The sequence below is a fragment of the Prionailurus bengalensis genome, chromosome A2 (assembly GCF_016509475.1).
Source record: "Prionailurus bengalensis isolate Pbe53 chromosome A2, Fcat_Pben_1.1_paternal_pri, whole genome shotgun sequence".
Lineage (NCBI taxonomy): Eukaryota > Metazoa > Chordata > Mammalia > Carnivora > Felidae > Prionailurus > Prionailurus bengalensis.
This window is the reverse complement of record NC_057348.1, coordinates 74,766,864-74,788,710: the sequence shown is the minus strand read 5'-3', so window position 1 is coordinate 74,788,710 and position 21,847 is coordinate 74,766,864. Positions and strand designations below refer to the sequence as shown.

Here is a 21,847-nt window from a genome sequence, read left to right as displayed (position 1 = left end):
AGCATTTTTTAGCAATAAAGTGTTTTTAGTTAAGATACGCACGCTGTGTTTTTAATCATAATGCTATTGCACACTTAACAGACTACAGTATAGCATAAACATAACCTTTGTTTGCACCGGGAAACTAAAACATGCATCTGATTGCTTTACTGCAATATTTGCTTTATTGCAGTGGTCGGGAACTGAACCCACAAGATCTTTGAGGTATGCTTGTATTTAATTTTACTCTCTCAGCCTTCACATCGATCTCTTAGGTGTTCAAAATGATCTGATACTTATCTAGCTGTGTTTGTGGGACAAGGCAAGCTTAGGGTCCCCCTACTCCTCCACCATCTTGACTCCTCCCAATCTGCTTGTATTCAATCTTAAAAAGAGAAACTGTCAGAAGTCATAGAACGTAGAGAGTGGTGTCCATGGTGGGATCAATCCTTACCTTAGAGATTCGACTTTCATCCTTCCTCTTGGAGCTCTGCAAAGCTTCTAGATGGTGGCGAGCGCTGTCATAGTCCACCAGCTTCCTGCTGCGTTTTGCGATGCGATTCTGCCAACAAGGAAATACATACAAATAAGGAAAAGGCGTGGTCACAGAGTCTCTTTTTGACTGCTGAAATGTTTTCCTTGTCCAGAGTAACCAAATATCTTGACTAGAGATTGAAGTGAGCCAGAATTTCAGCAGACAAATGATACCTGGAAATTCTCCAAAATACACCTCCAATTCTTATGTAAAATGATTTATGTAAAAACCATTAGGTAAATATCTTCCCTTTTGATAGTAATTAGGCTGGTCAGTTGAGGGTAGAATGTACGGTCAAAAATCAGAAAATTTCCAGAACTGGTTGAGGAGAGCAGTAAACCTATACTGTCTTTTAGCCTCTCCTCTAAATCGTGAAGTGTTCCACTTTGAAGATCATGGAAAACTATGTTAGCATTTGTTTTTACACTTCTTTTTTTTTTTAATGTTTATTTCTTTTTGAGTCAGAGAGAGCGGAGCAGGGGAGGGGCAGAGAGAGAGAGGGAGACACAGAATCCGAAGCAGGCTCCAGGCTCTGAGCGGGCAGCACAGAGCCCGGTGTGGGGCTCGAGCCCACAAACCGTGAGATCATGACCTGAGCCGAAGTCAGACGCTTAACCGACTGAGCTACCCAAGCGCCCCTGGTTTTACAATTCAAATAACACTCACACCAACAGCAATTCTATAAAACGGATTTACTTCCTAAAAAATCCTTCTTCCTAGAAGTATTCCCCAATCCTTTTGTTCATTAGAATCACCCGAGGAGCTTTAAAAATACGTTGATTCCTAGAGACTCCCACTTCCATTTAGGATACAGGCAACTGCAACAAATGTTACTCTCACACCGACAAGAAAAAATGTGGATCATCTATAAAAGGGTAACTCTCATTGATTGTATCAGAGACCTAAGGTCACAAGGCAACAAAGTAATCCGAATTCTTTTATTCAGGAAGAGGGAAAATCCATCCGAGAAGAGATAAGCCAACAGACCATTTGTGCCAACACACCAGGGTACAGGTAACAGCTGTGGCTACCATACAAGTGGACATGAGGAGGTCAGCTAAAATTTCAACAAACTGTTAAAGGCCTAATGTGGGGTAAGGTATCACTTTGGAAAGCTGGGTGGCCAAGGCACGAGGGCAAATTGCACTCAGGGGTAAGTTCTTTCCTTTGGCCTCCCTTGGATGCTGTGAGAAAGTCTGGGAACACGACACTCCCTTGCAGTGCAGGTGAGAATAAGATGAGCTATGGTTACACAGCGTGGGCACCAAACCACGCCTGTGTCAATGGACATTTTTCTCTTACAAGGCAAAAGCTTTAAGTGGCTTAAGGAGGGAGCGAGAAATCCTCCTACTCACAGACCCCAGGCAGAGATCCACTGCTTGATGGGGAAGAGCAGAAGCAAAACCAGTCTGGCCCTGGGGGAGAGGGGGCGGTGATAGAAACCCCTCTGGCCCCTACGCTACATGCAAAGAACACTGTTCCACAAAGAAGGGTAAATGAAAAAGTCCCTACTCATTCGGGGGAGGGGCATAAACCTTCTGGGGCCCAGAGTCTGACCCCTTTAAGACGCAGAGGTCTGTTCCCACTCGAGCAGGGGCAGGAAACTGCTCAAAACCAACGAGAGGGAAAAAAAACAAACAGATGAACATGAGGGAAGGGAGACAAACATAATATAAAAACAGGGAAGGACACAACAGAAGAGACTCATAAATGTGGAGAACAAACTGAGGGTTACTGGAGGGGTTGTGGGAGGGGGGATGGGCTAAATGGGTACGGGGCACTAAGGAATCTACTCCTGAAATCATTGTTGCACTATATGCTAACTAATTTGGATGTAAATTTTTAAAAAATTGAAAAAAAAATAAAAAAAAAAACCAACCACAGATATGAGGCTGACTTTGCTTCAGACAGGCTAAGAAAGCATACCAGAAGACAGCCTTGCCCCCATGATAAGTCCAACACTCAATAACAAGCAATAGCTGCCTCCCACTGGTGGGAGAGCAAATATATATGGGGGGGCCCCCTTCTGCAATACAAGCATACAAGGAACCAAAATCTGATGGAAACAAGGACACTCAGAAAAATGATCTCGCATCCCCGGGCCTTTCCATGTGGGCCAAAGGAGAGGCAAAAACCAGACCTCAACCCGAGTCTAAAAACACGATAGAGGTTAAGAGAGCAGAACAAGGCATTAGCAGCCCAAGTCTAGAGGAATGTGAAAGCCCTTGTGCACTGAAAGTAACAACAGTACCAACAAACCCAAACCACTTCAATTCATCAGATTGACTTGCATCCCCATGCTGCTGGCCTGACGAAAAGATAGGCCCATTTCGAGACATTAATGTTACTTCAGTCTTTACTATTCTACACATGATGCCTGGGATTCATTCTAAAATTATCACACACACACACACACACACACACACACACACACAAATCCATGAGAAAAAAATAAAGCAATCCACGAACCAGACTCAGACATGATCCCTCAGACATGTTGGAAATACCAAACAAGAATCGAGTTGCAAAAGGAAGATAACAGACATAAGCAGAGGAATAATGTCTACAGAAATATGGGAACTTTAATAGTCAAATAAAAATCAAATGGAGGGGCACTTGGGTGGCTCAGTGGGTTAAGCATCCGACGTCAGCTCGGGTCATGATGGCACGGTTCGTGAGTTCGAGCCCCGTGTTGGGCTCTGTGCTGACAGCTCAGAGCCTGGAGCCTGCTTCAGATTCTGTGTGTCCCTCTCTCTCTCCCCCCTCACACTCTGTCTCTTTCTCTCTCTCAAAAATAAAATGAACGTTAAAAATAATTGAAAATATCTTTCTAAAAAAATCAAATGGAAATGCTAGAAGTAAAAAAAAAAAAAAAAATGATACCAGAAAGGAAAAATGTCTTTGATAGGCCAATTGCTGTACTTTAAAATTTTTTTTAATGTTTATTTATTTTTGAGACAGAGAGAGACAGAGCATGAATGGGGGAGGGCCAGAGAGAGAGAGGGAGACACAGAATCCGAAGCAGGCTCCAGGCTCTGAGCTGCCAGCACAGAGCCTGACGCGGGGCTCGAACCCACGGACCGCGAGATCATGACCTGAGCCGAAGTTGGACGCTTAACCGACTGAGCCACCCAGGCGCCCCCCAATTGCTGTACTTTAGCCAAGAAAGAAGATTGCACTTGAAAATCCATCAAGAGAAATTATTCCCATTAAAACACAAAGAGAACTAAGAGTTGAAAACGTAACAGAATCAAGCATACAAGACCTGATATTAAATGGTCCAACACCGTATCAATGGATTTTCCAAAAGAGATGAGAGGGTAAGTCAGAAGAAATATCTGAGGAGATATTGGCTGAGAAATTTATATAATAATAAAGACATGAAAGGGCAGACCCAAGAAACTCACAAAACCCCAAGAAGGATAAACACCAAACAGTACACATCCAGACACTTGACAGCCAAACTGCTTAAAATCAAGGATAAAGAAAAGCAGAAAGAACAAGGCAAAGATTACAGCAGACTAATCCCGAGAAACTATGAAGCCAGAATACAATGAAATGACATTTTTAAAGTACAGAAAACAAAAGAAAAAGAAATCTGCCAACTCGGAGTTCTAGTCCCAGTAAAAATGCCTTCCGACAGTGAAAATGAAAAAGTCTTTTTCAGACAAACAAAAGCTGAAAGAACTCACTTTCGTTATGGGAATTTTAATACAAAGTAGAGCTATACAAAAAACAAACAAAAAAGGGGCGCCTGGGTGGCGCAGTCGGTTAAGCGTCCGACTTCAGCCAGGTCATGATCTCGCGGTCCGTGAGTTCGAGCCCCGCGTCGGGCTCTGGGCTGATGGCTCAGAGCCTGGAGCCTGTTTCCGATTCTGTGTCTCCCTCTCTCTCTGCCCCTCCCCCGTTCATGCTCTGTCTCTCTCTGTCCCAAAAATAAATAAACGTTGAAAAAAAAAAAAAAAAAAAACAAACAAAAAAAACCCACAAAAAAACAAAACAAAAAAACATACCAGAAATTATAAAATTCAAGGTAAATATACATGATTTTGGTTTTTTACTTTTAATTGCTTGAAAAGGTAACTGATTATCTAGAGCATAAAAGGAAACAGAAAATATGTACCATGGGGTTTATAACATTTGTAAAGGAAAAACGTCTGATAATAACAGAGGACAGGAGGAAAGAACAGGAAATATATTCTCTATATGAAAGTGCTGTGAGAGTATTTGAAGTTAGACAGGAAAAGTGAAAGACATGTTATAAATTATAGAGCAACCACTAAAAAGTTACAGACGTATAACTAATAAGCAAATAATAAGCAAATTTAATTAGTCGAGGCAAGGCCCAGGCATCTGTCCTTTTTTAAAGAATTTTTTAAGTTTATTTATTGATTTTTAGAGAGAGAAAGAGAGAGAGAGAGAGAGAGAGAGAGAGAGAGAGGGTGGGGAGGGGCAGAGAGAGAGAGAGAATTGCGTGCAGGCCTTACACTATCAGCACAGAGCCCGATGCAGGGCTTGAACCCATGAATCGTGAGATCATGACCTGAGCCAAAACCAAGAGTCGGATGCTTAACCAACTGAGCCACCCAGGCACCCCTGTCCTTTTTAAAAAGATCCCTAGCAGTCCAGTTACAGCCAGTTAGTCCAATCTGAGAACTACAGCAGGAGGAGATCCTTAAAAACACTTTAAATTGTCCATGGAAGGAAGAAGAAAACAACAATAAAATTATGTTTGTGGCACACAAAACAGTCACAACGCACAGACCCTCAGCAACCTCTAGTATGGGTGTTGTAGGGATTATTCCCACTTTACGTATAGAGGATTTTGAGTCGCACAGGATTAACTTCTAACGTGTCCAGAATTGGTCAGAAAGTCTCTGGCAAAGATGAATTAGATGTCAGTTCCCACCCTCCCCCACTCCTGCCCCGACCAGTGCCAGGGGCAGGGAGATGCCCGTGAGACCCGTAGGACACAATATCTAAGAAGGCCCTTACTCTCAGGGTCAAAAACGTGCAGAATCAGCAACCCAGAGCAGGTGCCTCCTTTTGGCTTGAACTCTAGTGCCCTCACCTGCCTCACCCAGTCCCCACCCTGCTCCTGACTCTTGGTTACTCCTCCTTCTAACTGCTCCCCTATTTCTCTGATGGACCCCATCATTTAACTACCACTCTATGCTATTCCTCTACACCCCCTTCAGGATTGGTGACAGGTGGGTTGGGGCAGTTACTCTCATTTAGCTGCTTCCAATCCCTTTACCCTCTACACCTGCCACATCCAACTGGTGTTAGTAGTGGAAGGAATGGCTGACTCACACTGGCTTAAAGATATGCAATGAATGAGTCTAGGCAGCATGCAGTGATGCCCTTCAGTGAACTCTGGTGGACACAGTGTGCCTATGAGGTGACAGGGCTCATTATTTTTAGCAAACATCTAACTATTATTTTCAAGGGACCACTGGCCCTTGAAGCAATGGTCTTGTGAGACTCTACATAATTCTGATAGAGCTCTGCTTTGTGGATATGTAGGGTTGGGATTGGGGTGGGGAACTCTTCCTTAGTATTTTCCAAGAAGCAAATCTTGATTCTTTGAAGATGAATGTGATTTTTAAAAGAGCCAAAATTCAATTACTTCTGAGCCTGAGAATAAGGTGGAAGAGTACACTGGGTCATGTTTTTTGTTTTTTGTTTTTTTGTTTTTGCTCAAAAACAGGAAGTGATGACTCATTTTCTTATGTAACTGACAAGTCAACTACAGAGCAGGGCTTACCAAGGTAGAAGTGACTGTTTTAAAGGCCACCCCTCAGTTTTGTGCTGGAAATACAAATCAATCTTATTTCCTTACCTATCTGATATTTGAAAACCTTGAAAAAAAGAAGTCTCATAAGTGAGGGTCGAGTTCATTCACGTTGGCTTTTATATAGAACATGATACAATTCTTATGTCACCATCCAGTGGCAAATTTCATTAAATAAATTCACTAGTTTGATGGCAAATCATTTAATTAGATGGTTCAATTGAAAGTTTTTCAGATTTCCCACTGCACGCTCACCTTATAGAGTAAAAAATTTAATTTACTGTATTTTTCAAAAATTTCAATAAGAACCCCGATTTGGATTCACTTTGGCACACTGCCATAAATGTATGTTTAGGTGCTTCTGCATGGCTGCCAAGACAGAATCTAAATTCCATTTTACAATAACTGCTCAGAGCTGTAAGCCTGCCTGCATTGATGACAAACTGGCTCTTATTCTAGGATTGATTTCAGATGTCAGTGCTGCATAATAAGAACTATAATACTGGGTGCCCTGCCAATCACAGTTGGAAAAATCAAACATCATTCCCTCATGAATGGTACTTCCTAGCCCTTGCTGGTGAGCTGCAGTAAATATTTGGAAATTTGCCTGACGTTTTAACTACATTTGGCCTGTTTGCTTTCAATGGAAGTCAAGGAAGTCAATTGTGTTCCATGCTCTGAAAATTCTCTACTCGGTATTTTTAATCATCAGCCTCCTTTCATTCAATAACCCACTCATTACATAATCATTCAGCACTAACGTGACAAAGTGACAGAGCCTACATCCGCTTCTACCTTCCATTCAGTGAGCAAAGACACAGAGAATAGCTTAAGTGTATCTTCACAGAAAACAGTCTTTCAAATATGAGAAGCAGCTACCCTGTCTATGCTCTAATTCCAGACAGTTTCCTTTCCTATTGAAATGCAATTTCCTCAACTCTTTGTCATATGAAATGGTTTCATAATTATCTATCTTGGTTGAAACCCTATGTGTATGGTATGATATTCTAAATGTAACTTCAAAGAAAGAGAAAGAGTGATTCTTTCAGCCTCTTTGCATGATGCTGGCAACACCAAGGCATGTATTTCACTTATTTTCAAGACGTCCAGGTAGATGATATTATTCCCAAATCTCTAGTGTAAAGATTGTTCAGTCACTGAAGGATCATCTTTCTGCATGGCCTCAACCATGGACCTCAAGAAAAGAACTGCTTAATTAAAAGTTCTATTAAGTTCTTCATCTTTCTGACATGGAACAAACTGAAAACACTAGCCAATGTCTTTTATAATGATTTTATTTTAATCTATGTTTCAATGCAGGTACTTCTGGGTGTATTTGTCTTATAAAATTATATGCTCCTAGGGTGGCTCAGTAGGTTAAGCATCCGACCTCGGCTCAGGTCATGATCTCACAATTCGTGGGCTCAAGCCCCGTGTCGGGTTCTGGGCTGACAGCTCAGAGCCTGGAGCCTGTTTCAGATTCTGTGTCTCCCTCTCCCTCTGCCCCTCCCATGCTCGTGCTCTGTCTCTCCCTCTCAAAAATAAATAAACACTAAAATGTTTTTAAATTATATGCTCCTAGAGAGTATGGCCAATTTCCAAATAACTATGACTGGCAAGTACCATAACTACTGAGATCCTCCACATTTTTTTGATGATACCAAGTTTTTGTTCCTGAAACTCAACAACTTTTTAAATGTGTTCTTCTCTGGTCAGTCACAGCTCCCATTTGCTTAGTTAAATCATACTATGAATGTTTAATATATGAATAATTTAGACTAGTTGCAAACTGCTTTGAAATTTTTGACTATGAGGTCAAAGTTTTCCCTTATCTTCTCCTGACATATTTGGAAGTGATTTTTATGGAGATTAAATTACCATGTAATATATGATATCCTGAAGTATGATAGGGATTCTGAGATTGTTTGCTCCACGAGTGTTATAAATTCCAAGACAAAATGTGACTGTCTACCAAATAATCTGAAGATATCCCAAGACACATTCTCTATAGGTTAGTGCATGCAGCCTCACAGAATTCTAAAATTTTTTCAGTTTAATTTTTACATTTCTCAGAAAACTTTCAAAAGCCAACCTATACCTTTTAATGAGGATACGGTCCTGCAATGGCTCAATAAAATGTCTTGCATATTATGATAACATCACTGAGAATCCATCATTTGGATTTGTTCTCTGTGACATTTTGCCACCGAGGCTAATGTACCTCGTCTGATCCCCCTGAGGTTCTTGTCTGGTGCCCCTGTGTCCCAAAATAACACTTCGGATGTTGGCCAACTAGTTGTTAGGTATTCTGTGTGGGACCAAGGAAATTAACATCATTGATAGGTGTGCTGTTCTGGCCGAGAAGCTTCACTATGTTTCATGGCCATGGCTACAAAGCAGGCCAGGTAAAAGTGGACCTTCACATAAGAAATCACTTAATTAAGGCACTGCAGATGGGTGGATGCAGGTTCATGGCTTCCTTCACACTAAAGGAAGGGCAGCACAAGGTTGTCTTACTTGGTACTCTTACTTGAGCAGGAAAGACAACGGGGGGTGGGGGTCGGGCAAATCTATTAATGCTACCATTTGCTATATACAGCCCTGAAGGTTTAAAAACCATGTCTACCTCCAGAGTTAATTCCAAATCTATGATGTTCAATCCTTCACTTATATATTTCCCTTTCAATGAATCCAAGTGTCAAATAAGACAAATGTTCTAGACAAGGTATTTTTAGATCCAGATGCTAATGCACTTGAAATGCTTGTATCTTAACAATTCAATTGGAAGCAGAAAATTTTAAGGAGAGAAAAAATATGCAGGTGTGTTACGAATAGTAAACACGGGAAGATCACATTTTTTTGCTCTCGTGTTCGCAATGAAGTTTTCTCCTTTCCTTGTGACCGCTGTTTATTCTAATGGAAATTCTTATCAAACGCTATGCAATAAAAAAGGTCTGAACATAAAGAAGATTGGAATTTTTGGTATCTGGTTGCAATTTTATATCTAGAGTATTAAAAAGATGTCTGCAGAGAAATAAAAGTTGAAGTAGTCTGCCAAAAGGGAAAATGTCATTTCTGTAGCTACATTTCATTTCAAAACTGATAGGAACAGGATCATGCGTCCATGCTTAAATGAATGAAAAGTTACCGTCTTTGATGTCAGCTTGAGGACTCTGAACTCCACTTATCCCTTACCTGTGTGTCTTTTTTTTATTTTATTTTATTTTTTTAACATTTATTTATTTTTGAGAGAGAGAGAGAGAGAGAGAGAGAGAGAGAGAGAAAGAGTGCACAAGTGGGGGTGGAGCAGAGAGAAAGAGGGAGACACAGAATTCAAAGCAAGCTCCAGGCTCTGAGCTGTCAGCACAAAGCTCCACGTAGGGCTCGAACTCACGAACCATGAGATCATGACCTGAGCCAAAGTCAGACGCTCAGCTGACTGAGCCACAGAGGCGCCCCTCCCTTGCCTGTGTTTCAATTAGTCCATGGAACCATTCAATTCCTCCCATTATAGACACAAAGTAAAATACCTTTATGTCAGGAAATTGGCCCAGATAGGTATCCAGTGTCAGCAAGGACCCATCCACTAGTTTCTGATGGAAGTCTTCCCACAGGACATCACATTTCTGAAAGAAAAAAGAGAAAAAAGAGATTACTGCTGAATGATTTTAATTGGATCCTTGTCACCAAACTTCTGAAAAATCAAAAATGACAAAATTAGATAAATAGGACTCCCCTGGATAGTAGAGGCCAGAAGAAAAGGTGGATTATTTAATAATACAATACAATTTCAAGGCAACTTGACTACCAGTTCCAGTTTACAATATAGGGTACCGAGGATACAGACTACATTTGCCAGCCTGCGGCACAGCTAAGTACAGCCCATGGGACTAAGGTCTGGCCAATGGGGTGAACTTTCAGGAAGTGTCCCTAAAAGGAGGCTTATCTTCCACGCTTCCTCCTTCTACCAACTGGGATGCAGAAGTAAGAGCTGATGGCCAGTGCTCAGAGTCATACCGAACCTGGAGGGAGCAGTGAGGAAGGCAACGATGGGCCCCTGTTGTCCCCATACCTGGGCCGCTCACCTGCAAAGCCCTTTAGGGGAGAGAGGTAACATTCTATCTTTTGAAAGCTACTTTTGGGGGTTTATTTGCTTTTGTTTCTTTTTCACACTTCAATACTCACCCTAATTATTACAGATCCCCATCCGCAAATTTCACGCAAATGGAAAAAAGAATTTAAATCCTCTGCATGAAGAGGCTCATCTTCTGAGGCGAACAGATGCCCTGAACACATAGCGTTGAGCTCCTTCACCATCAGAAGAGGCCGTATTTGGATCTGCAACTAAAGGTTCCAAAAGTCTTGGCAGGACCTACGAGGACCAAGGTGGAATTCCAGCATTTCCTTACGGAACAAATGTCAACAGTGGGATCTGCCGTGCATAGAACGAAACGTGATGCTCTGAAAAGCTATTAACGCACGTTTCTATTATTCCCTTAAGAAGTCTTCCTTTCATGATGAATTTTGAATTATACACCATTCACCAGAAACTGGTCATACAAGTGAAGCATTTAACAACAAGATGTTGAACAGCGTCTTTATATTGAAAAAATGTGAGAAGAAGGAATTACTTAATAATTGTATTGGAGAGGGTGTGTGGAGGCTGGTTCTGCCAGATTCATTTTCTGAAAGTTTTCTAAAGAAGTAACAGGGCCAATAAGAACTTTCCTCCTAATTAAAGCTCTGCTTCTATCTCAGTCTTAACAAGATTATGGAAATCACTGTGGGGATGTCAGAATTTTCACGGAGCGGCCTGGGGCTGCACTGTTAACTCATCTTTCCAAAGGCTGCGTAGACAGCACATCACATGTCAGACCTCTTGAGCTGGGTGGCTGCATCCCTCAGGAAGGATCCCTTACAAGGATCCCTTCTGTGCCTGAATGTTCATCAATGAGCTCACGTGAGGTGGGTATGACAAACACTGTTCTTTAACAAAGAACTTGGACACGAGAGAACTCCCGACAGGTGGCTTGCTATTACCAGTAAGAATCACGTGTATCAAGCATCAAGTCGATGACACGAACACGCAGACTTTAAACGTGTTATTTGTGGGTATGATTCTTAGTCTCACTTCACAGATGAGGAAGCTAACGCCTGAGAAGATTAAAGAACGCATCAACTATCATAGAGATCATTCTTGGTCTCCACCCCATTCTCCTTCCCCAACGCAGAAAATACCCGCTTTATCACTTCCCGCCAGCCAGATGGCCCTCGGTTAGAAATTGGATTTCGGGTGTTCAGACATGTCTAGGGACAAAGGCTTCTGGAAGTTACATTGCTATTAACAGGCTGTCCACATCGGTCCTTTGGATCTGCAGACCAGTGAGTGGACCAGTGGCGTTTAAGTGAAATAGATGCTTTTTGCACCTCCTGACCCTGTTTTCCAGAAGGGATGGGAAAAGCAAGGTTGCAGGGGTGAAGTCAGTACAGAGAGTCATGCCATGAGCCAGTTCTGCTGCAATGAGCTAAGATGTGCAAACAGAAAAACACTATTCTTATTTTGGTTTATACCAGTTCACTAATCACTGTGTATTTGGCATGCTCTTGATGCCAGAACTATACAGCGTCTTCTGGCTACATGGCACTCCCCCTCCCTTCACGATTAAGGCTGTGAAGTGGTAAGACGGGGGTCAAGGGATAGAGTAAGTGAGTGGGACTTGGCGGCAGCCTGGGAGAGACCCCCCAGGCCTCCCGTGGTGCATGATCCTGGCTCTTACCTCGCCCACCATCTTCACATCTTCCCGCCCATACCAATCAGGCTCATAGACTTCGTGCAGCGACTCGGTGAGCTTCATGGAGGCTTCTTGCATGGCTGGTGTTGGAGAGAAAACAACTCTTGTTGGATATAAATTGGTGAGGTGCCTATTCCTCTTTCCCCTACTTTTATTTTTTTAATATTTATTTATCTTGAGAGAGAGAAAGAGAGAGAGAAAGAGCAGGGGAGAGAGAGGGGGAGAGAGAGAGAGAATCCCAAGCAGGATCTGTGCCGTCAGCAGACAGCCTGACGTGGGGCTCGATCCCACGAACCCTGAGATCATGACCTGAGCCAAAAGCAGGAGTTGGATGCTCAACCAACTGGGCCACCCCGGTACCCCTCCCCTACTTTTCTAAGAGAAGAATACCTTGACTACCCACTAATCTTTTAAGGAAAAACTGTGAAGGCATGACTGTTACTTTCGACTGTATTCACAACTTCCCGGGAGGGTCTCCTACTGACCCGATTACATTGTGTGTTTCCCATTATTTACATGGTAATGACAGATACAGAGCCTTGAAAAAAATCAACAAGGTGTCCTATTCTGAAAACAACAAGAGTAACGTGTTCTATCACATGTGTGGTCACTTACGAAGTGGCACGGAACCATAAATACACAGGACACCCAGAATACTGGCCCATAAAACTAGAGTTCCAAAATTAAAATTAATCCTAAATGGCTTTAAATATAAGAAATAAAGACCATCTATAGAAGCAGGTTGAAGCAAAATTAACAGGATTCTAGGGCCTCCCAGCTGAAAGTGGTTGAAGTGGCCTAAACATTTTCAAAAGAAAAAAAGAAAAGTTTTTCTAATGTTACTAGAAGCTACACATACAGTTTTAAACCAGAACGCTCAGAAAGCTTGGAGTTCTTAAGTCTACAGGTCACAATGTTCATTAGACATGGCTTTGGTGTGTTGCATAAATATGGCTGTTAAATAATAGGAAAGATATAAAGTGATATAAAGTATCACCAAGTCTGTTCCACTCTCAGATCTGCTCCTCCTTCCAAACAGGGAGGGCACAGTGTGGACTGTGTAGAGACAGCGCAGGGCCCAGAACAGTCCAAAGTGCGTTCATTGACTGTAGGTGTCCCCTGTGGCAACAAGCCCTCCCTACCAGCTGGAAGCTGAGACCTGTCCTGGCTGGCGTCTTGGCCTTTGTCACTAGGGGATATGAAAAAGAGCTGGCTAAGAGGAGAAAAGAGGAAAGTCAGAGTGCAATCATTAGAAATGAAAAGCATCCCTTGGGGTACCTAGGTGGCTCAGTCAGTTAAACCTCCGACTTCGGCTCAGGTCATGATCTTGCAGTTCGTGAGTTCGAGCCCCGCATTGGGCTCTGTGCTGACAGCTTGGATCCTGGAGCCTGCTTCTAATTCTGCGCCTCCCTCTCCTTCTGCTCCTCCCCCACTTGTGCTCTGTCTCTCGCTCTCTCTCTCTCCCCAAAATAAATAAACATTAAAAAATTTTTATAAAAAAAAAAAAATGAAAAGCATCCCATGAACTTAATGCCAATGACTCCATGATGGAAAGTTTTCTATGAGACTGAAAGCTGCAACAATCTAGACTCAACTACATGCTTGTTGGATTTAAGGGAGCCAATTCTGGGTTGAACCACGAGAAAAGGAGAAAATAAAAGATGTCCGAAGTGACAGAAGTGTATCCTTGAAGAGTATGTGCAAAAGTCAACATGGTATTTCACAGTATGTTTTCTCTCTAGGTTATAGAACCACCCCCTACCTGCCTTCCCCAGATAAGCTGCAGGTAACAGATTTGGTCTTTGCAAGCGACAAGTTTGAAGGTTTCAGGACAACATGAAGTATGAAAGCCTACAACCCTGTCTCCACAAGGTACGTCACCGAGCACACTAAAGGATGCCCTTTACAACACACCGTACAGCCTACACCAGCTGAAACAACTTGGCGACCAAAAGATGAAACCCCAGAGGTGACACCATGAAGTTATGTAGGTGGAGAGACAGCCAAAAAATAATGCAAACACCTGCACGTGTCCTCTAGCACACTCCGAGTGCAAGCCAGGGAGAATGTTCCTTCTTGTTCATGTGGCCGCTGCTGACGAGTGACAGTATCTCCAGCGTCCACATTCGCCCCTCCCCAAGTAAAAGCAAGCCTCTACTAAGAAATGAACCGCTTGGGGCGCCTGGGTGGCTCAGTCGGGTTAAGCATCTGACTTCGGCTCAGGTCATGATCTCATGGTTCGTGGGTTTGATCCCTGTGCCGGGCTCTGTGCTGACAGCTCAGAGCTTAGAGCCTGCTTTGGATTCTGTGTCTCCCTTTCTCTCTGCCCCTTCCCCACTTGCACTCTCTCTCCCTGTCTCTCAAAGGTGAATAAATGTAAAAAAAATTTTTTTAAGTGTACCCCTCAAAAATTAGTGACTAGTTGATACCATTCTATAATTCAGATGCCAAAGCTTTCTCTGAAGTTTTCTCTTAAATCTTTGTCTTAGGTCTGATGGAAATTATAAACAGCTGTGTAGATAGGGTCTCAAAGTTTCAAGGGGAAGAAAAAGAAATGATGGGGTTGCAGGTCAAATAACCTTTGTGGTGAAAAATAAAACTGTGAATGTAAGCTTAAAATAAAATTATGTAAGACCTTACTCATTGAGGCTAAAAGCACAATGTTGCAGTAAATATGTCTCCTAGCAGCCAAAAATAACTGCTAATTGCTGTGTGGATAAGTAGTGATGGAGAATTTGGAAAGAATCCATTTTGACATAGAAATTGTTTCTAGAACACTCCATGGGAAGTACTTGGATGGATACAGAAGGAATGCCATGAAGAATGGCAGAGATTTTAGGGATTTAGAACCTACTCTGCTGACAGAGCATAAGAGAAAAATTAAAAAGCTAAAACCCAAGCCCCTTCAAAGTAGCTTGGTGACATCAAAGCAAAGTAGATGCTAAGTGCTACCTCTGGCATTTAATAATATCTATATCCAGTATTTTCTTAAAATATTAGTGATCTCCAAAAGTGCAAGATGGGCACCCAATATCATACACAGAATTATTATTCTACTATTGGGTAGGAACCACTTCCCTCGCTTTAAAATTTTGGACTTTCTCCAAGGCATTTACTGCAACATCCTCTCTCTTTCCCTTTGCCACCAAATTTGTGAGCATCTATTTTCACCCTCTAAGATTGGATGCAGAGATTACACTGCTACAAGAGTCCTCCTTGTACAGCCTGAGGGTGTATGTTCTAGTTAAAAATACCATCAGTTAAAATACATTATGACAATAACCAGCAGCAGCTATAAACCATCACAGGAGTATCTAAAATATTGTATCGGGCAGCTTGGCCTATTATTTAGAAGGGAGCTGTTTAGGAAGTCAGCAGTTGGCTCTGAGGAAAACAGGAGAGGAAGCCTTTCTTCCAGAGACTTAAGAAGGAGTGCAAATATAGGAGCAAGAGTCGGGGGTGGAAGGGGGAAGGCAGATTGTGAGATAGCTCAAGGACAGTCAACTCTACCACTGGGTCATGCTTACACATGATAAGCCACGTACAACTAAAAATATTGATGACACCAGCTGGGCCATGCTCCATTTAGAGGAAGATCTGGTGTGTTCATTGCCCCTGCGTCTGGCCTCCACTGCCACCCACAGAGCGGGGACTCCCAATTCCAAATCCCTACTGGACATCTCCTCCTGGATGTGCTGATACTTCACGCTTCACATGCCCAAAACCAACTTTGAACTTCCTGTCAAAACCTGTTCCTACTCCTTTTCCCAGACCTCATGGATGTCACCCCATGGTCCCAGTTACAAAACTGGGAGTCATCCCAGATTCATCCTCCCGGAGTGAATGCATCACCAAGGCACATCAATTCGACCTGATTCTCAAATGAAGCCCTTTGCTTCCATGCCCCCTCTCACTGCCCTAGACTGGACTGGACACCCATCATCGATCATTTGGTGCAGATGAAAGAATCCATGGGAACAGCTGAGCAAAGTACTTAGCCAAAGAGAACATTCAAACGTCAGCCATCTTTATGAAAAATAATTTTGAAGGCATTATGGCATGATAATTAAAACTATTATTCACAATCAATCAGCCTTTGTTAAAATCTTGGTTCCAACACACGTGCTCTGTGTGATCTCAGGCAAATTACCTAACCATCCTAGACCTCAGTTTTCCAAAGTGTACGTTATTTTTAAATACATGCCATAAGCCACAGTAAAAATTCTATGAAATGAGGCTTAGTAAAAACTTACCTCAGTGCCTAGCACAGAAATGCTCAATAAATGCTAGCTATCATCATCATCATTATTAAATACCGGACTAGACTTCTAAGAAGTCTCCTTGCAGCTTTATCCCCTCAAGCTTGAATCCCACAAAACCACAACAACTATTTTTCTAAAATGCTACTCTGATCACATGATTCATTCCCTTGTCTACAATAATGTAATGACTCTCTTCCCTGCGGACAGAATAAAGCCCCAATATGATATGATGCATAATCACTTGTCTCTACGAACAACTGCCTACCTTTCCATGTCTCATCTCTCTCAGATTCTTGCTTACCCCTCAATGATCCATTTGTTCCCTAAAGAGCCCATGCTTCTTTCTGCCTCCCTGGCCTCTGTACATGTTTCTTCTACCTGGAAGTCCTTCCAACATCAACCTTAGTCTCCAGTATATCTTATCACTTGATGACTACTTATACTCCCTTCCTGGGTCCATTTACGTCTAGGTTCTTGACCTGGTCTCCTGTCCCTCAGGTAGGAGTCTGTCCTGTTGTGATGCATGCGCTTCTGTTAAAGTATGTATTACTATGCACATTTGGCCCTTTCGTTTATTTAACTTTCTTCCCGTCTCTGCTGCCAGCTCCATGAAAATAGGTACTGTGTCTTGTCATCTCTGCATCTCCACTCCTAGAACAGCATTGAGTCCATAAACAGGGCTCAATGTGATGTGTGCTGCTAAAATGAACAAGAACACCAGATTTACTTTGCAAACCCAAACATCAGCAAAAATAGTACCAACCTACAGAGAAGAATGGCACCCAAAGATCAGTGATAAAATGAAGAGTAACCCAATTTCCCAGAGTCCTCGTGGGAGAGATGTGGAGGGTTTCTGAGAGAAACTGGAGCACCTTATGGACAAGGAACCCAAGGCAGCTGAGAACCTGGTGATGTTCCCACCAATGTCCCTGACACCAGACGCAGGGGCCATCACTCCCCAGGGCCAGATCTCCCTTCTCGGTAATGCTGCTTGCATTACAGTACAATTAGTTAGCCGGTGTTCTTTTTTGTGAAAGCCAGGAGAATTGGCCATGAAAGCCCTTTGAAAACCCAAATTATGACCCATTTGATGCCTACCCCTTGTCTTTCTGTGTGTTCCCAAACCCCAAAATGTGCTCCAAGGAACATTAATTCTAAGACTTTGAGAAAAACATTCCACAGCCGAATACCTGGTAAAATGCTGCTCACCCCACAGACCTTCTGGAGATAATATGAACATATTAAGGGCCCTGTAGTAATACACTCTGTAATAGCCTGTTTGAAAATTCGTTCCAACCAGCCTTGACCAAAGTAACGTAAACACAGGTCTCTTTTACGGAGTATCATTTGTTAACAAAATGTGCTGGGGAAAAGCTGCTGTAAGGTCCTCTCTCCTCCATATGGGGATGCAACCATCAGAAGTGGAAGCAGGACACAGTCTGCAACACTGAAAGGGTGCTTTGATGCTGCACCAACGTCTCTCTGGAGCTGACTCTTCACTCAGTGGAGTCTCCTAGATCACGTTAAGGAAAAGAATTCTTCGCGTCTTAAACGCTTAAAGCAGTGATCTTCCTATTCGGGAAGCAAAACTGACCAAAATATATAGACTTTGGGAAGGAGACTGAATTCACCCATTCATTTAACACATTTACCCACATGAAAAAAAAAATCATCCAACATAAAGAAAGTCCTGGGCTTGAAATAATCCATGACAGCTTGTGTCCAACAGTAAAAGAAATACCTAGAGTGCCTTCTAGTTTCTGATCGAATTGATATAAATACCTAGGGTTAATTTTTTTTGAACAGTTAACTATGAGCTCTATGGATCTGTGAAAGTTCTCGGAGCCTTACTTAAAAAATGTAAGCCAAGCAGTTGGTTAAGCGTCCGACTTCAGCCAGGTCACGATCTCGCAGTCCGTGAGTTCGATACCCGCGTCAGGCTCTGGGCTGATGGCTCGGAGCCTGGAGCCTGTTTCCGATTCTGTGTCTCCCTTTCTCTCTGCCCCTCCCCCGTTCATGCTCTGTCTCTCTCTGTCCCAAAAATAAAATAAACGTTGAAAAAAAAAATTTAAAAATGTAAGCCAAGGCTATCATTTATCATATAGCTGTGTCGGCTGGTTACAAAGAGGTAATATGCCCATGCTTAGCACACAGCCTGGAATGCGGAAGTGCTCATTCCATAGTAACAGTATAGTAAGTTACCATTATCCCACTGGAAAGATGAACTCTAATTTGTGAAACCAATGCCCTACTAACAGTCATATAGCCCAGAGCCTGGATAAGACAGTGGGTAAAAAAAAGCAAGGCTACAACATGGATGTACCTAGAGGGTATTAAGTGAAATAAGACAGTGAGAGAAAGCCAAATACCATATGATTTCACTTATATGTGGAACTGAAGAAACCAAATGAACAAACAAAAGAAAAAAAAGAGACCAAAAACAGACTCTTAACTATAGAGAACAAACTGGTGGTTGCCAGAGGGGAGGTGGATGGGAGGATGGGGGAAATAGGTGAAGGGGATTGAGAGTACACTTATCGTGGGGCACCTGGGTGGCTCAGTCGTTAGGCGTTCGAATTCGGCTCAGGTCATGACCTTGCAGTCCATGAGTTCGAGCCCTGCGTTGGGCTCTGAGCTGTCAGCACAGAGCCCAGAGCCTGTTCAGATTCTGTCTCTCCTCTTTCTGCCCCTCCCTTACTCACACTCTGTCTCTCTCTCTCTCTCAAAAATAAACATTAAAAAAATAGAGTACATTTATCATGATGAAAATTGAGAAATATACAGAATTGTTGAATCACTATATTGTACACCTGGAACTAATATAACACTGTATGTTAATTATACTTCAATTAAAAAAAAAGCAATGCTTTAGGAGACATGTGGACCAGAGAATGTATCTTGGCCCTGTTGGTTACTAGTTCATGACCTTGGACAAGCTATTTAACCTCTCTGTTCCTCCCTTTTCTTACCTGTAACCCAAAGGCAATACAAGTACCTGCCTCAGAGCTATCATGAGAATTAAAATTATATGCACACCCTATAAAAGCTTAAATACATTTTAGTTTTAAAAATGAACTTCATGGGGTGCCTGGATGGCTCAGCCGGTTAAGTGTCCAACTCTTGATCTGTTTGGCTCAGGTTGTGAGACAGCAAGTAACCATCTTGCTTCGCTAACAGCACAGAGCCTGCTTGGGATTCTCTCTTTCCATCTCTCTCTGTCCCTCCCCCATTCTCTCTCTCCAAATAAGTACATAAACTTTACCAAAAAATCAATTTCACTAATTTATTATTATGACTAATTTTTAATTAAGATTGTTAATATCATTTCATTACTTACCGCTATCTTTATAATCAATTTCACACGTCCACAATGAAACTGTTAGAATAAATCCTTGCAACTGGAACCACTATGTCAAAAGGTACACACATCCCCTTCCCCAAAAGACACACGTAGAGGCTTTTGCCAAACTGCCCTCCCAGGAAAGCTGTCCTATCAGCAGCGTACAAGAGGGGTCTGCTCCCCACAGCTTTTCCGATGCTACGTATCATGGTCTCTTTTTTTCTTTCAATGTCTTTGAACATATGGAGGGAAAATGGCCACATCTTCCTTCTGATATCATTTAAATACTCTTTGATTATCCATCTATGAGGATAAGCATTTTTCACACTTACTACCCACCAACCAGTTCTTCTCTGGTTAATTTTCTCTTCATATGTTCTACCTATTTTTTTTTCTTTTAATCAACTGATATTCATTTAGTTTACCTCCTGAGCTCTTAATATCTTGGTTCACTTTCACTAAATACGTTGTCGAAATAATTATTTAAGTATGTATGGAAGTCTGACATATTCTTGAGGTCAAATCTCTCAATCTTATGGTTACCTCTTTTGGGTTACCCTTTGTAAAGACCTTGTCACCCAAGACCAGGGGCTATTAAGTCCATGGTATTTTATTCCAGTCCTTTAGAACATCTCCTTGCATACATATTTAACTCTTTACTAGATCTGTAAGTGAGAAGGACAGACGAGAGTGCGAGGCTGAGAATCTTACTTTCTTCCGAGAGTTTGGCAAGTTTATCCAAGACCCCTGGCAGAGATCCATTCTCCCCTACTACTCTCGAAGTCTGCCCTGTGAGCCATCACATCCACAGGTACACCTGACCCGACTCAGTGCAGGCAGCTGGGCAACGAAGAGCAGGCAGGGACAGAGCATACCTCCCTGCCGCCCTCTTCTCGCCCCACCCACCTCATTCTTTTGCCTTGCATGGCTGAGGCCAGAAACCAATGTCACGGCCTCTCTGTCTCTGCACAGTGACAGGGCTGCAAGTGCAGAAGGTCCCCACAAGTCACAGGTGGTCCAGGGCCTTGATTTCTGATAGCCCTCCATCTGCCTCTGCCACGACTCCTTGCCCCTTCCAGCTGGAGGCCTTGGGTGTGAGTCTGTGAGTGTGCTCCTCTTGGGACATGCTCCCCCTTGAATTGTAAACCAGCTGCAGCTTTTCTTAAACAAGGTCTCAAGCTCACTCGATCTCTCGACGCTTCCTAGAAGTCTCTGGTGTGGGAGGCACTTTTTCCTCCTTTCCAGCATCACAGTAGACATCTTTTTTTCTTGTATATTCTGATTATCATTTCAATGGGATTTGGGGAGTGGGTGGAATGAACACCTGTGCTCAAGTACCCATCTTGCCAGAAAGCCAACTGGCTTTGTAATTAACGCTGAATCCTGCCACTCGTGATGAACAATCTGGGCTTGGGGACATGCAGTAAACAACCCACACACATTTACCTTTGATAGCTGCTAAATATCCTCGGAGTTCTCGTTGAAGCCTGGTACCCTCTGCCTGAAAAACACACAAACACAGAGATGCTAAGCATCTTGTCTATATTTTGCATGGAAACATGCGAGAGGCAGTAAGTCCCAGAGTTTATTATTACCAGAGGCTCATTCTTGAAAGAGCATAAATATGTACACACACAGACTAAAGAAGGCGCCTGTCAGTGTTGATATTTATAGAGATTTTATTCAGCTTAAAAGTAAAGGAAAAGGCAAGTGACATTTTGCTGAGAATGGAAACTATACCCACCAGACAGCCTCCCATATACTCAAGAACTAGCAAGTCCATAAATTTTGACGCATGGAATACGACAGTAGGAGACCGATCACCACTATTAAATATGGTAGCTATTAGCCACATGAGCTGACCACTTGCAATGTGGCTGGTCCAAAGAGAAATGTACCGTAAAGTGTAAAATACCAGATTTCAGAGACTTCTTTCAAAAAAAATCAAATTGATATGTTTTATGTCAATTACATGTTAAACTCATAATATTTTGGATATACTGAGTTAAATAAACTGCATTATTGTTTTTGTTTTGACAGAGAGAGCATGAACAGAGGAGAAGGGCAGGGGAGAGAGAGAGAGAATCATAAGCGACACAGGGCTCGATTCTACTTCTCCAGGATCATGTCCTGAGCTGAAACCAA

The 21,847-nt window shown here is 42.4% G+C and overlaps 1 protein-coding gene across 7 annotated transcripts in view; it reads right to left on the bottom strand.

Annotated features, from left to right (window-relative positions):
* The window catches only part of AMPH (amphiphysin), a 250,199-nt gene that overhangs the window by 90,869 nt on the left and 137,483 nt on the right, over positions 1–21,847 (bottom strand). For all 7 annotated transcript variants that reach the window (XM_043588531.1, XM_043588533.1, XM_043588536.1 and 4 more), the window contains exons 3-6: positions 21,149–21,203; positions 12,086–12,180; positions 9,839–9,934; positions 434–541 (exon numbers count right to left, since the gene is read on the bottom strand). In XM_043588531.1, the coding sequence (XP_043444466.1) occupies positions 434–541; positions 9,839–9,934; positions 12,086–12,180; positions 21,149–21,203 (354 nt within the window). The remainder of the gene's footprint in view (positions 1–433; positions 542–9,838; positions 9,935–12,085; positions 12,181–21,148; positions 21,204–21,847) is intronic.